Source organism: Ovis aries, chromosome 18 (genome assembly GCF_016772045.2).
Source record: "Ovis aries strain OAR_USU_Benz2616 breed Rambouillet chromosome 18, ARS-UI_Ramb_v3.0, whole genome shotgun sequence".
NCBI classification, from domain to species: Eukaryota; Metazoa; Chordata; class Mammalia; order Artiodactyla; family Bovidae; genus Ovis; species Ovis aries.
The window spans coordinates 66,985,538-66,999,181 of record NC_056071.1 but is presented as its reverse complement, the minus strand read 5'-3'; the positions used below and the strand labels follow the sequence as shown (position 1 = coordinate 66,999,181).

The following is a 13,644-nucleotide window of genomic DNA, read 5'->3' as shown; positions in this document are numbered from 1 at the left end:
ATCCAGGGATCAGAACCCAGGTCTCCTGGGTTGCGGAGAATTGCGGGCAGATTCTTTACCAGCTGAGCCACCAGGGAAGCCCATGAATCCTGGAGAGAGTAGCTGACCCCTTCTCCAGCGGATCTTCCCGACCCAGGAATCGAACCGGTTCTCCTGCATTGCTGACGGATTCTTTACCAGCCGAACTGGGCTGACTTACTGGAAAAGATTGTGATGCTGGGAAAGATTGAGGGCAGGAGGAGAAGGAGGTGACAGAGGATGAGATGGTTGGATGGCATCGCCGACTCGATGGACATAAGTTTGAGCAAACTCTGGGAGATAGTGAAGGACAGGGAAGCCTGATGTGCTGTAATCCATGGGGTCACAAAGAGTCAGACATGGCTTCCCAGCTGAACAGCAACAAAGATGGGGTACAGAGCAGGCAGGGAATTTACGTCCGGGGAGCACTCCAATGTGTGTCTTTTAATGATAAAGAACAAAACAGTAGTTCGGGGCAAAAGGAAATAGAAGGTACGCAGAACTAACCAGTCATAAAAAGTGGGAGGAGGTGTGGGGTAAATAAGTTTTAATTAGTGTTTGATCTGGGAACAAATGATTGGTAAGGTGGTTAAAGATTTAATAAGTCCTCGACTTCCCGCATGCACGTGCAAATTCAGTTCAGTCGTGTCCAACTCTTTCTACCCTGTGGACTGTAGCTCACCAGGCTCCTCTGTCCATGGGATTCTCCAGGCAAGAACACTGGAGTGGGTTGCTGTTTTCTTCCCCAGGGGATCTTCCTGACCCAGGGGTGGAACCCACGTCTCCCACGTCTCTGCATTGGCAGGCAGGCTCTACCACTAGGGTCCCCGGGAAGAACCATCCACTTCCCACACCAGACACCAACTTTCAGTCCCATGAGTGATCCACATTCCCAAGTTAGCTATTTGAGTATCCCTCCAGAGATTTTATACATGTCCCAACGATGCTCCCGTGCATAGGAGCCATGCAGTTACACAGGAGGGCGGGCCAGCGCCTCTCTGCACTTCCTAGGTTCACCTCACGGTGCAGAGATCACTCTGCCCCACACGGGTTGCCTCCACTCCATGGCTGTGACATGTTCTGTCCACTGTGTGGGCTGGGGTGTCACTAACCCGGCCCTGCCCCTGGACATCGAAGCCGTTTCCAGTGGCGTGCTGCACGAGCAAGGCTCTGATGAAGACTCTCACACGTCAGTCACTTGGAGCTCGTGTGCCCTTATCTGTAGGGCAGACCCCTAGAACGCCTGGGTCCAGCGCTCGTGCCGTCGTGGCGTGGACGGCAGGTGTCAAGTGGCCTTCCACCACAGGCCCAGGCCAGCCGGCGCCCTGGCCGTCCCAGGTGCCAGTGCTGCTGCCCACAGCTGCCCCAAGCAAGGGCGGCACCAGGCTGTCAGCTTTGCCGGGCTGATGCAGAATGAACCTGTGTGCTGCGTTTTTCCTTTTTTCCCCCACTCTAAACATCTGCTTCATGAAGTCTCGGATGCAGCGGTGCAGTAAACTCCCTGCCCCATCCCGAGTCTCAGCGACCCGTCCTTCCACCGTTCTCTTCGTGTCCAGACGCCCAGCTGCCCTTGTCTCTCCACAACTGTCTTGCAGTCTTAACAGCACGTGTGCGGAAAGACACAAAGCTTAATTTTAAATCTTGACAAACAGCTGCACCCGCATGGCACACCCCCACATGAAGTTGGAAATGTCCGTCACCCGCACGTGCCCTTGTGTCCTGCCTGGCCTGCCCTCCCCTGCCTAACTGCCGTCCTGCGGGCTCCCCTGGACAGCTCTGCCTGCCCTGGAGCTCCTGGCAGGCATGGCGCACCCCATCCGCCTCCTCCCCTGGGAACGGTGACGTCCACCCACAGCAGCCTCACTCGCCTGTTCCCTCTGGGTCTGTCTCACCCTGTGGTGTGAGTGTGCAGCGGTCACATTCACTGATGTTCAGGCCATATCTAGTTTCCAAGTAAATATGGGAAAGCCACTGTGAACATTTCTTAAGGCTTTAAAAATTTTTAATACTTGGGCTGTGCCTCGAGGGGTGTGGAATCTTGGTTGCCCAACTAGGGACTGAAGCCACCCGCCCTGCAGTGGATGTGCCGAGCCCTATCCTCTGGCCTGCCAGGGAGGCCCCAGCGGGAATATCTGAGTCAGGTCCCTTTGTACATGCGTGTCAGCTCTCCTGGGCCACGCTCTGGAGCGGAGTCGCTTCCTCCAGTGATGGGCGTATGTCAGCCTTGGTGAGAAGCTCAGCCCCTCCTCCGTGTGGAGTGGGGGTGCTGTGGTTACTCCATGTCTCCACCCCTACTCAGTGGTGTCAGTCACTGACTCAGGACGGGGTGCGGTGATGGCTCACTGTGGTTTTGTGAGTTTCACGCTCTTCCATGTGCCTCTTGCCATTTATGTGTGTGTCTTCCCTTGGGACGTGTCTAGTGACACTCCAGCCACAAACACACACGCCTGGCTGGTTGCAGTGTTTGTTGTTCAAAGCTAGGTTCCTGCCTAGATTCTGCTTCGCTTGAGCTCCAGTGCCTTCCAACTGTCACTCTAAACACAGCTTGTTTTTTGCCCGGCATTTCTCACTACTTTCCATGGGGGTTCAGTTCAGTTCAGTCGCTCAGTCGTGTCCGACTCTGCGACCCCATGAATCGCAGCACACCAGGCCTCCCTGTCCATCACCAACTCCCAGAGTTCACTCAGACTCACTTCCATCGAGTCAGTGATGCCATCCAGCCATCTCATCCTCTGTCGTCCCCCCTTCTCCTCCTGCCCCCAATCCCTCCTAGCATCAGAGTCTTTACCAATGAGTCAACTCTTCGCATGAGGTGGCCAAAGTACTGGAGTTTCAGCTTCAGCATCATTCCCTCCAAAGAACACCCAGGCCTGATCTCCTTTAGAATGGACTGGTTGGATCTCCTTGCAGTCCAAGAGACTCGCAAGAGTCTTCTCCAACACCACAGTTCAAAAGCATCAATTCTTCAGCCCTCAGCTTTCTCCACAGTCCAACTCTCACATCCATACATGACCACAGGAAAAACCATAGCCTTGACTAGACAGACCTTAGTTGGCAAAGTAATGTCTCTGCTTTTGAATATGCTATCTAGGTTGTTCATAACTTTTCTTCCAAGGAGTAAGCGTCTTTTAATTTCATGGCTGCAATCACCATCTGCAGTGATTTTGGAGCCCCAAAAAATAAAGTCTGACACTGTTTCCACCATTTCCCCATCTATTTCCCATGAAGTGATGGGACCGGATGCCATGATCTTTGTTTTCTGAATGTTGAGCTTTAAGCCAACTTTTCCACTCTCCACTTTCACTTTCATCAAGAGGCTTTTTAGTTCCTCTTCACTTTCTGCCATAAGGGTGGTGTCATCTGCATATCTGAGGTTATTGATATTTCTCCCGGCAGTCTTGATTCCAGCTTGTGCTTCTTCCAGTCCAGCGTTTCTCATGATGTACTCTGCATAGAAGTTAAATAAGCAGCGTGACAATATACAGCCTTGACGCACTCCTTTTCCTATTTGGAACCAGTCTGTTGTTTCATGTCCAGTTCTAACTGTTGCTTCCTGACCTGCATACAGGTTTCTCAAGAGGCAGGTCAGGTGCTCTGGTGTTCCCATCTCTTTCAGAATTTTCCACAGCTCCATGGGGGTAAGGAACGGCATATTAAAAAGCAGACACATCACTTTGCCAACAAAGGTCCGTCTAGTCCAAGCTCTGGTTTTTCCAGTGGTCACATATGGATGTGAGAGCTGGGCTATAAAGAAAGCTGAGACTCGAAGAATTAATGCTTTTGAGCTGTGGTGTTGGAGAAGACTCTTGAGAGTCCCTTGGACTGCAAGGAGATCCAACCAGTAAATTCTAAAGGAAATCAGTCCTGAATATACATCGGAAGGACCGATGCTAAAGCTGAAACTCAAATACTTTGGCCACCTGTTGTGAAGAACTGACTCATTGGAAAAGACCCTGATGCTGGGGAAGATTGAGGGCAGGAGGAGAAGGGGACCACAGATGATGAGATGGTTGGATGGCATCATCGACTCGATGGACATGAGTTTGAGTGAGCTCCAGGAGTTGGTGGTGGACAGGGAGGCCTGGTGTGCTGCAGTCCATGGGGTCGCAGGGTTGGACACGACTGAGCGACTGACCTGAGGGGCAGTCTAGCCATGCTCCCCCAGTGCTGCAGACTGTAAAGTTCGCTTGTGTCTCTGTTATGAAACGGGTATGGAGGTCAGGTATCGACTCGATGGACATGAGTTTGAGTGAGCTCCAGGAGTTGGTGGTGGACAGGGAGGCCTGGTGTGCTGCAGTCCATGGGGTCGCAGGGTTGGACACGACTGAGCGACTGACCTGAGGGGCAGTCTAGCCATGCTCCCCCAGTGCTGCAGACTGTAAAGTTCGCTTGTGTCTCTGTTATGAAACGGGTATGGAGGTCAGGTAAATGTTCACAAGTCCTGGAGCCGGCAGCCCTGCCTTTTTGGAGGCCTCCACAGTGAAGGGAACATTTACAGCTGCCCAGGTTCCAGTTTTACCCTGGGGTTTGATCAAAGAAGAGGGCCAGTGGCTATGGCTCTGAGTACCATGTAGCCCACAGCCTATGGGCTGAAGGGCAAAATGGAAACACCAACAAACTTCACCTCTAAGAAGACTGCGGTGGCTCGTCTGGATCCAGGCAGGGCCAGGCTGGGATCTGAGCCTCCCCGCTCCTAGGCCGGGGCCCGCCAGCCTCCATGCCCTTCTGAAACACCAAAAGTATGGGCTGGACTGTGCCCCCAAATTCAGATCGTGCAGACCCTGACCCCAGAGCTCAAACGTCACTGCATTTTGAGGCGGGGTCTCCAAAGAGGTGATGAAGGTGAACTGGGGTCCCAGGGTGGGCCCTCGTCCAGTCTGACTGGAGACCCTCTAAGAGGAGGTGAGGGCAGAGACGGGCACAGAGGGGTGCCCACGTGAGGACACGGCATCTACATCCCACAGAGACAGGCTTCAGGGGGAGCCGGCCCTGTGCTCCTGGATCCGGGGTCCCAGGCTCCAGGGAGTGAGTGGCGACGCCCGAGGTCCAAGCCCCCTGCGGTGCGTGTGAGGCCGGCGCTAGCCAACCAGCAGTACCAGTGAAGACACACGCCAGGCTGCGGTTCATGATTTAGTGAGAAATACAGGGAATCCCCTGGCAGTCCAGGGCTTAGGACCCTACAGTCTCGCTGCCCAGAGCCCGAGTCCAGTCCCTGGTCAGGGAACTGAGATCCCACAAGCCACATGGCACAGCCAAAAAACCAAACACAGACATATTTGGTCTTCGTTCCTGTCTCTGGCACAGAGCTCCCGAAACCCTCGGCATTTCCTGCGTGAAGAGACTCATCAAGCTGTCATCTGTTTCCTGTGAAGGAGGTGCCTGGAGGCCCCTGAGGGTGGGGACAACTGGCCGGAGGACCACCACGGGTGACAGCCCCGCCCCCTGACCTCCCGGGGGCGGGGAGCCAGAGATGGAATCAATCATCCATGGTCAATGCACCCAGGCACAGAGCCTCTGTGAAGCCCCCACAGGACGGGGTTCGCAGCGTCCCGGCTGGTCTGGTCAGCCCATGGAGGTTCAGGGCGAGTGGTTCAACCAGAGGGGGCTTGGAAGCTCACACCTGCCCCTACAGCTCGCCCCAGGAACCCTCTGGCTTATCCTGAATGATATCCTTTTTCTTTATAAGCCAAGGATGTAATAAACTGTTTTCCTGGGGTCGGGGGAGCCTCTGCTCCATAACCCGAGTTAGCAGTACAGGTGACAATCTGGGCTCAGGACCAGCGTGAGTTGGGGGCAGAGCTGTCTTGTGGGATTGAGCCCGTACACATGGGTCTGAGCTTTGTCTGGGCCGACAGTGTCAGGATGGGGCTGAGCTGTAGGACACCCGGCTGGTGCCGGAGCACTGCTTGTAGGAGTGCTCAAGACACACACGCGCGCACACACATACACACACGTGCACACATGCACACACACGTGCACACACGTATACACAGGTGCACACACGCACACATGCACACACGTATACACAGGTGCACACGCGTGCACACACGTATACACATACACACGTGCACACATGTATACACATACACACGTGCACACACACGTGCACACACATGTATACACAGGTGCACACACGTATACACGTGCACACACGCACACACGTATACACAGGTGCACACACATGCACACACGCACACACGTGCACACACGTATACACAGGTGCACAGCTGTGTGCGCACACGTGCACACCCATGCAGTGCACATTTACACATGCATGCACACGTGTGCACACACACACATTGGAATTGGCTCCAGAACCTAATTTTCGAAGCCCCAGCTGTCTGCTGGAGAAGGCAAGGAAATGGGATTTCTCTATACACAGATTTCTGTTCCAACTGGTGAAAACAAACCCGTCTGAATCCCAACTCAGGGAGGGGAGCTCTCGTTGCCCAGGAGCTGGACTTCTCTACGGGGCCGCCGGCCTGGACACCGAGTCAGCACAGCGGGTTTCCTCTCTGAACCGCCCCCACTGGGTCCTGGCCCTCCAACCAGCTGTCCCTGGACTCCTCCGCGGCTGCTGGGGTTTGCCCACCACCTCCCACCCTCCGGAGCCCCCTGGGGCTGGGCAGGGGCAGCTGCAGGAGGGTGGAGGCACGGGAGGGGCATGGTGGCCCAGGAGGCCTGGGACCCGAAAGTGATGCTCCTCCAAGTGCCGGCAGGCCCCGCACTGCCCCCCACGGCCAGCACCCTGGGGATGCGCTCCCCCACTCCGGAGAGCACTGGGGCCAAGCCCTGCGTCTTCCTTCTTGTTGGCGTCATCAGCAGCAGTGCCGCTGGCATGCCCGCTGGCTGTGCCCAGGCTCCTCTCAGCAGCTGTCTGCCACAGTACCTGTCCCCCTGCGAGGGCTCAGAGGCGGGGAAGGACGGGACCTGGGGGCAGGTGCTGGGAGGCCAGGTGGCCGGGCGGGGTGGGGAGGGTGCAGATGTCTGCTCTTCTGAGCAGGAGGAGGAAGGCGCCGGGCCGGGGGCGGCACAGGACAGCCACGGACAGCGGGCCACTGGGGGGCTGCACCGTCTCCGGCCCTCGTCAGCTCGTGGCTGCTCAGCATCAGGCCCTCAGCTTGGAAACTGGCCTCGATGGGGTGTCCTGTGGGGCCCTGCCTCGAGGGTGGGTGGAGGTGACCACGCATGTGGAGCAGGGGCGTGGAGGGGCGGCTCCATGACGATGGCAGTGACCGTGGCCGGGCGGGCTCAGGGCTCTGGAAGAGGGTGAGCAGTGTCGGGCCGGGGACCCTGCAGAGGCTGGCCAGCCGGGTGCCCCCTGCCCCCCAAGGCTGGGAGGCGGGGATGGAGCCAGTGGGCCAGAAGCCTGTGCGTCTGTCCTGACGGTCTGAAGGTGGACCTCACTCACCAGCGGGCATGAGCGCTGGGAGCGGCGAGGCCCAGGGCGGGGGGCAGAGGAAGCTGGGGAGGAGGGCCCGAGGCTGGCCAGACCTGCCCTGAGCACTCCCTGCCTCAAAGCTGGCAGCTTCCCTGGGGCGCCCTGGGCACTGCACGTCTGCACCCACTCAGGTGGCCCCTCTCACTGCCACCTCTGCAGGGCGGCCCGCAGCCTGGGGCACCCGTGCCATGCGCTCCTGGAGGGGCCTGAGTGCCGCCCCGCTGGTGGTCGTGGGGACCTCTTGGCCCAAAGTCCTGCCCTTGGCAACGCCTCTAGTGCCGCTGCGCCAAGGGGGAGGGGCAGCGCCCAGCTGAGGTCTGTAGGAGCGCCTGGGATTGCCACCCACTGGCTCTGCGACGGCAGGCCAGCCGGACCCCTCCACATGCTTTGCGCTGGATGCTCCCCCAAGGTGTGGGGGCGGCAGCTTCAGTGACGGGCACAGGGGCAGAGTGTGAGCTCAGCTGGGCAGGGCCGGGCTGGCAGGAGTCCTGGAAACCCACCCTGGTCAGCTTCCCCCCGCCCGGGACCTTCTGAGCGCCCTCCTGCCCTTCCCTGGGTTGGCACGGCAATAGCCTCCTCTGGGTTCTGAGAAGGCCCGGGCTGAGTCACGGGCCCAGATGGGAACAGGGCAGGGCCTCCCTGCAGGACAGTGGCTCCGGTCCAGGAGGAAGGCTCCTTGAGAGGTAGGCTGGGCCAGGCAGGGGAGGTGCAGGTGCCACCTCCCAGAAGCAAGGACGCGTGCACTTAGGGTCCAGGCTGGGAAGGCCTCGAAAGCCCAGGAACCAGTCCTCCCGGCACCGGTTCACCCAGCCAGCCTCTGGGGTCCTCTCAGCAAGTGAGGCCCCCTGGCCCCTCCCCTCCTGGGTCTGACTCAGCTCTTCCTGGTGGGTGCTATGGCCGGGGACACACATAAGGCGACCTGCCCCGGGTCCGGCAGAGGCTCAGGGAAGCACCAGCTTCAGGCCCCTGTGGAATGCCCATGCAGACCGCCCATCAGCCCTGCCATCAGCTCGAGCTGGCTCGGGGTCCTGGAAACCCCAGCAGCCAAGCCTGTCCAGCCACTCGCCCGACTGGGTCCCACTCAGCCGTCCCGAGATCAAGCTGGGCGCCACAGGGTAGGGGTGGGGGTGGCGGGCACGAGACCCCCGCTCAGCCTTGCTCACCTCTTGTGAGGGTCCGTCCCACCCAGGGGGAGGCAGGGGTGTACAGACGGGGTGTGGAGGGAGGCGAGAGGCACAGGGTGAAGCAGGGGCAGGGATGGGGACTGCCTCTGGAGCAGGGGGAGAAGACCCAGACCCAGAGGGCTGGCGGCCTCAGGAGGCACCCCTGCACCAGGCGAGAGGCCACGAGCTGCCTCACCAGGTCCCAGCCCGCACTCTGCTCCCCAGGATTGGGGGTGAGGGGGAGCTAACAATCTGGGAAGAGGGTCTCTCAGCCACACACAGCCTGCTGCAGCCCCCTGCGCCCAGGAGACACGGCAGGTGGCATCTGGGACAGGGCTCCCAGAGTGCCCACCGCACACCCGGGTCCCCCTGAAGACCAGCGGCACTTCCGACTCCCACTGGCTCTGGTGTCCCCAGGAACAATCACGGCCATCTCCACCTGGGGTGGGCTTTATTACCACTGTCACTGAGACGACAACGTGCACAGGGGGAGACCGTTACAGCAGGCGGGCGCACGCCAGCAAGTCCTCCCGCCAAACGCCAAGCGCCAAGGGCTGTCCTCCAGGCACACGGAGGACCCCCACCCAGAGGCAGTGGCGCCAGAGGGGCGGGAGGCTGGGCCATCCAGGAGGGCCCCACAGAGCAGGCGCCCCCAGCAAGGTGTCTATCTACACAGGCCTCTACACATCCCACATGGTTAGTGTCTTAAATATATGTGTGTGTGTGTATATATATTTTTATCTGAACTGTGTCAGTTGTTAAACATAAAAATGACCACTTCTCTGTACATTAACTTCACAGTAACTGTTTGCAGAAGACAATGAATCCAGTGTTGATAACTCAGGACAGGCTGGCTTCCTGCCCCAGGAAAATAAATTTCTTCCCCAGTGGAAACCCCGTGGGGAAAACCAAGGCTGAGGCTTCATCTCCCCACTGCCTGCTGGGGCGGGGGCTCGGGTGCTGGTCCGGCTCGGGCCCCGCCTTTGCTGGACACAGATGCCCACACAGGCAGACTCTCCCTATCACACGCGCACACACACTCCCAAGCACACACTCACGCATGGAAATCCGGTCATGGAGCACATTGCCCATGAGTGCAGTCCCACCAGCCCTCCGAGAGGTGCAGGGCCGGGAGCCAGGACAATCAGCAGCAGGGTCCCCTTCCCCCGGTTCTCTCTCTGGTCTGCAGGCCAGCTTGCCCACACACCGGGAGGGCTGAGGGCCTGCAGGGGGATGGCCCCCGCCTGCCCACCTGCTGCAAAGGCTGATGGTCTTCTCACTCCAGACCAGGCAGACGAATAAATACGACATCAAGTGTTGTCAGGAGCCGAGCAGTAATTTAAAACTTGAACTCGGACCTCAGCACCACTTCCGGTCACAGCAGAAAGAGCTCACGCTCTGGGGAAACCAGGAGTCTGGGCGGCTCTGCCACCTTCAGAACCTGGGGCAGCCCCACCTCTGCCCACCCACTGGGACCCGGCAGCGAGACCTGCTCAGGGAGCAGGCAGATGAGGCGGAGTGCCTCCACCAAGCACAGATGCAGCAGCCTTTTGCGTTTTAGGAGCATCAGCCTCCGCAAGTGGCGTGCGGGGTCCTGTGACCGCTGCCTGGAGGCCACATGCCTTCCCCCCACCCCGCCCCAAGCAATGCCTGCTTTCACCCAGACTCTCCCCTCCCCCCGCCCCGTAGGGAAAGGAAACTCTGCCCACCTGGCTCTGATCCAAACTGCAGCCTTCGGTCCCCTACAGCACTCTGGCAATGACCAGCAGCTCCAGGGAGACCGCCATCAGGTGGACAGATGACCTTCAGGGTCAGGCCTGCCACTGACCAGGAATGCTCCAGGCAGGGGGCTGCGTTCCCAGCCCCGCTCGGCCGCCCCCTGGGGGCGGCCAGGAGGCATACTGGTCCCTGTGCTCAGGCAGGGGAGTGGCACGGCCCAGCGACCACGTGCCAACATCTGGCAACCTCCAAAGGCTCCTTCTGTATCTAGAGAAATGCTTCCGAACCCCCCTCTCCGCCCTGTGTTGCGGTGTGGGCAAAACCAGAGCTGTGGAGGGCCTGCCTCCCTCCCCAGCGCCCGGAGCTCCGCAGCCCTCTGCTCCCAGCTGGCTCTGCTGCCACCCGGGTTCCTGCTGGGGCCGCACCCCTGGGACACCAGCTGTGCCCTGAGGGCCCTGCTGGCGCTCACTGTGCCTAGGGCGCCCTGCAGGGGTTCCCACTGCCACCCACCAGGAGTGGTCTGTTCCGTCCGAGCTCCCGTTGGGACTCACACTGACAGCATCTGTGAGCGGGCATCCTTCACCGAGCACAGTGCCAGGCTCACAGGGTGCCCCCGAGCCTGCTCATGGGGTGGTCAGGAAAGCCTGGGAGGAGGGTCAGCTGGCCTCCTCTCGCTGGGGAGCCCGGGCCCTTCGGACCCTTCGGACCTTCCTTGGGACAGGCTGGAGAGAGGAGTTCACAGGCTGGACGGAGGAGTTCAGTGTCTGGTCAGGGCAGATCCAGGGACAAGAGTGAGTTGGAACGGAGGGCCAAGGCTGGAGGACTGCCCCGGCGGCTCCCAGTCCGTCCAAGTCTGGGGCCATTTTCCCAGGGCAGCAGGGTTCCTTCTGCAGGCTGGCCCAGCCCTGGGGGCTTCTGCTGAGCTTCCGACCTCACACTCCCTCGGCCCCTCCGTCGGCCCTTCACACCAGCAGGGACTTGACCAGGCCACAGTGGAACTTGCGGACGTGGCGGTAGAGGTCCCCTGACTGCGTGAAGCGGCGCTCGCACCAGCGGCAGGCGTGCGGCTTCTCGCGTGTGTGCACCACGGCGTGGCGGCTCAGGTTGTGCGAATACTGGAAGCTCTTGCCGCACTGCACACACGTGTAGGGCTTCTCGCCCGAGTGAGTGCGCTCGTGCCTCTTCAGCGTGTACGTGCAAGAGAAGGTCTTCCTGCAGAGCGGGCACGTGGGTGCCACCCCGTCGGGCGAGAGCCGCGTGCGGCCGCCGTCCCGCTCGCGGAAGTGGGCGCTGAGGTGTGGCTGTAGCACGTGGGCGCCCGGGAACAGCTTGCCGCACAGCGGGCAGAGGCAGAGGCGCCCGGTCGGCCGCAGGGCGGCCTCCAGCTCCCCCCGCTCCGCCTCGGGCCCCGGCGCCCCCCTGCCCACCCCGCGGACCGGCAGCGGCCCCAAGCCCCCGGCCAGGGGCTCCGCCGCGGGAACACCGGGGGGCCGCAGGGGGCTGTGGGCGCTCCGAGGGCTGCTGCTTCCGTCCTCCCGCTCGGACTCTGAGTCTGGCTCCTCCTTCACCACCGGCTGGGCCCCGGGCTGCTTCTGGCGGCAGGGGGCGGTCTGGAGGGCGCAGGGTGGGCGGACGGGCGGCCGCCTCGGGCCGGGCTTCAGCGACAGGTCCAGGGCCCCGTCTGACTCTCCAGACGCCTGCCAGGGGGGAGGTCCTGGTGCGGGCGGGGGGCAGGTGGCCTTTGGTCCAGCGGGAGGGAGCCTGGCCTTCAGAGAGGCTGGACAGGGCGCGGGGGCCCAGGCAGACAGAGGGCCCGGGGGCCGGCCCGGGGGCCCTGCCCCAGGGGCGGGCGTCTCCGGGGGCAGCGCGCGCTCCCTCTCGCGGAGCCGGCCCTTGCAGACCCTGACGATGTCGCACATGCGCAGGTAGCTGGCGGCGGCCAGGACGTCCTCGACGGGCAGGCTGCGCAGGTCCAGGCGGCCCTCGTACATGAAGTCCAGCAGACGGCCGAAGGCAGGCGCCGTGACGATGTCGCCGTTGAGCCGCACCGTGTCGCGGCTGCCCGCGGGCCGGTCCCTGTAGAAGAGATGGAAGTAGACGCTGCACGCGGCCAGCACGGCGCGGTGGGCCGGGAAGCGCGCGTCGCCCACCAGCACGGTGCAGTCGCACAGGAAGCCCAGCTCACGCTGCTGCCTCAGGCGGCCCAGCAGCCGCCCGCCGTGCTCCGGGAACTCCATGCCGCCGCGGTCATCACCTGGGCACAAACGGGACGCCCGTGAGCGCGCCTGGAGACGCCGCGGCCGCCGCTCGCCCCCCAGCCGCCCGACCAGCCCTTCCCGAGTGCGGGCAGCGCGGGGAGAGGGGCGCGGGGCGCCGCGCGCGGCTGCCCGCCCGGAGCCTCCCTGGGCACCTGCCCCGAGCAGGAAAAACTCGATCGAAAGTAAACAGGAGCTGCTCCGCCGCGGGGGCGGGTCCCGGGGCGCCAGCGGAGGGGGCCGGAGCCGCGCGAACCTGCGCGCGTCTCCACCCGGGGCGCCCCTCCCCGCGCGGGCGCCCCTGAACTTCACTCTGGGGCGGCAGCCGGCCGCGTCCCCCGACGCCCGAGTCGCCGCGCCGCCGCCGCCGCCCCTGGTCCGCGCCTCCGCGCCGCCTCCAGCTGCCGCTCGGCCCGCCAGATGCCGCCGCCGCCGCCGCGGGGCCCCATTTAAGGCAGCGCGACCGCGGGGAGCGGGCCGGCGGGCGGGGCGGGCAATGCGGGGCGCCCGCCCCTCGCGCTCACCTCCACCGCCCCGAGCTCCTCTCCGGCCGCGGCCCGCGCCGCGCGCCCTCCCCGGTGCCGCCCCTGCGCGTGCGGAGCTGCGGGCAGCGCGCCCCGGCGGGGAGGGCGCGGGGACGGGGAGGGCGCCGGGCGGGGCGCGCTCCAACTTGGCTGGCCCGGCAGCACTCGCCGCTTGCCCCGCCCCGGAGAGAGCGAAACTCGGGGCGGGGGCTGGAGGGGGCGGGCCGAGGCGACTTCCCGGAGCGGCGGAACCGCTGAGGTCACCCACGCCGCCCCTTCTCCGTCCGCCCCGCCCGGCCCGGCCCCGCGCGCCGCCATCTGGGGCGCTGGGGTGGGAGGGGACGCGGGACGCGGCGGGGGAGGGGGCTCTCTCGCGATACTTGCCGCTTCATCCTCGGGGTCCCCCCCATGGGGTCCCAACTGCGCCCGTCTGTTAAGAGACTCCTTCCGAGGACCAGCTCCTCTCCCAGCCAGCGCCGGCGCCAGGCTCCCGAAGGCGCAGCCGGGTCGCGCCGCCACCTCGC

At 62.3% G+C, this 13,644-nt stretch overlaps 1 protein-coding gene across 1 annotated transcript; it reads right to left on the bottom strand.

Moving 5' to 3' along the window:
* Positions 1 to 9,056: 9,056 nt before the first annotated feature.
* Positions 9,057 to 13,299, bottom strand: ZBTB42 (zinc finger and BTB domain containing 42). Its single transcript, XM_027957468.3, has 2 exons — positions 13,121 to 13,299; positions 9,057 to 12,595 (listed from the first exon to the last, which is right to left on the bottom strand). Exon 2 carries the CDS (start codon positions 12,576 to 12,578, stop codon positions 11,304 to 11,306), a length of 1,275 nt encoding a protein of 424 aa, XP_027813269.1. The 5' UTR covers positions 12,579 to 12,595; positions 13,121 to 13,299; the 3' UTR covers positions 9,057 to 11,303.
* Between the last annotated feature and the right edge of the window lie 345 nt (positions 13,300 to 13,644).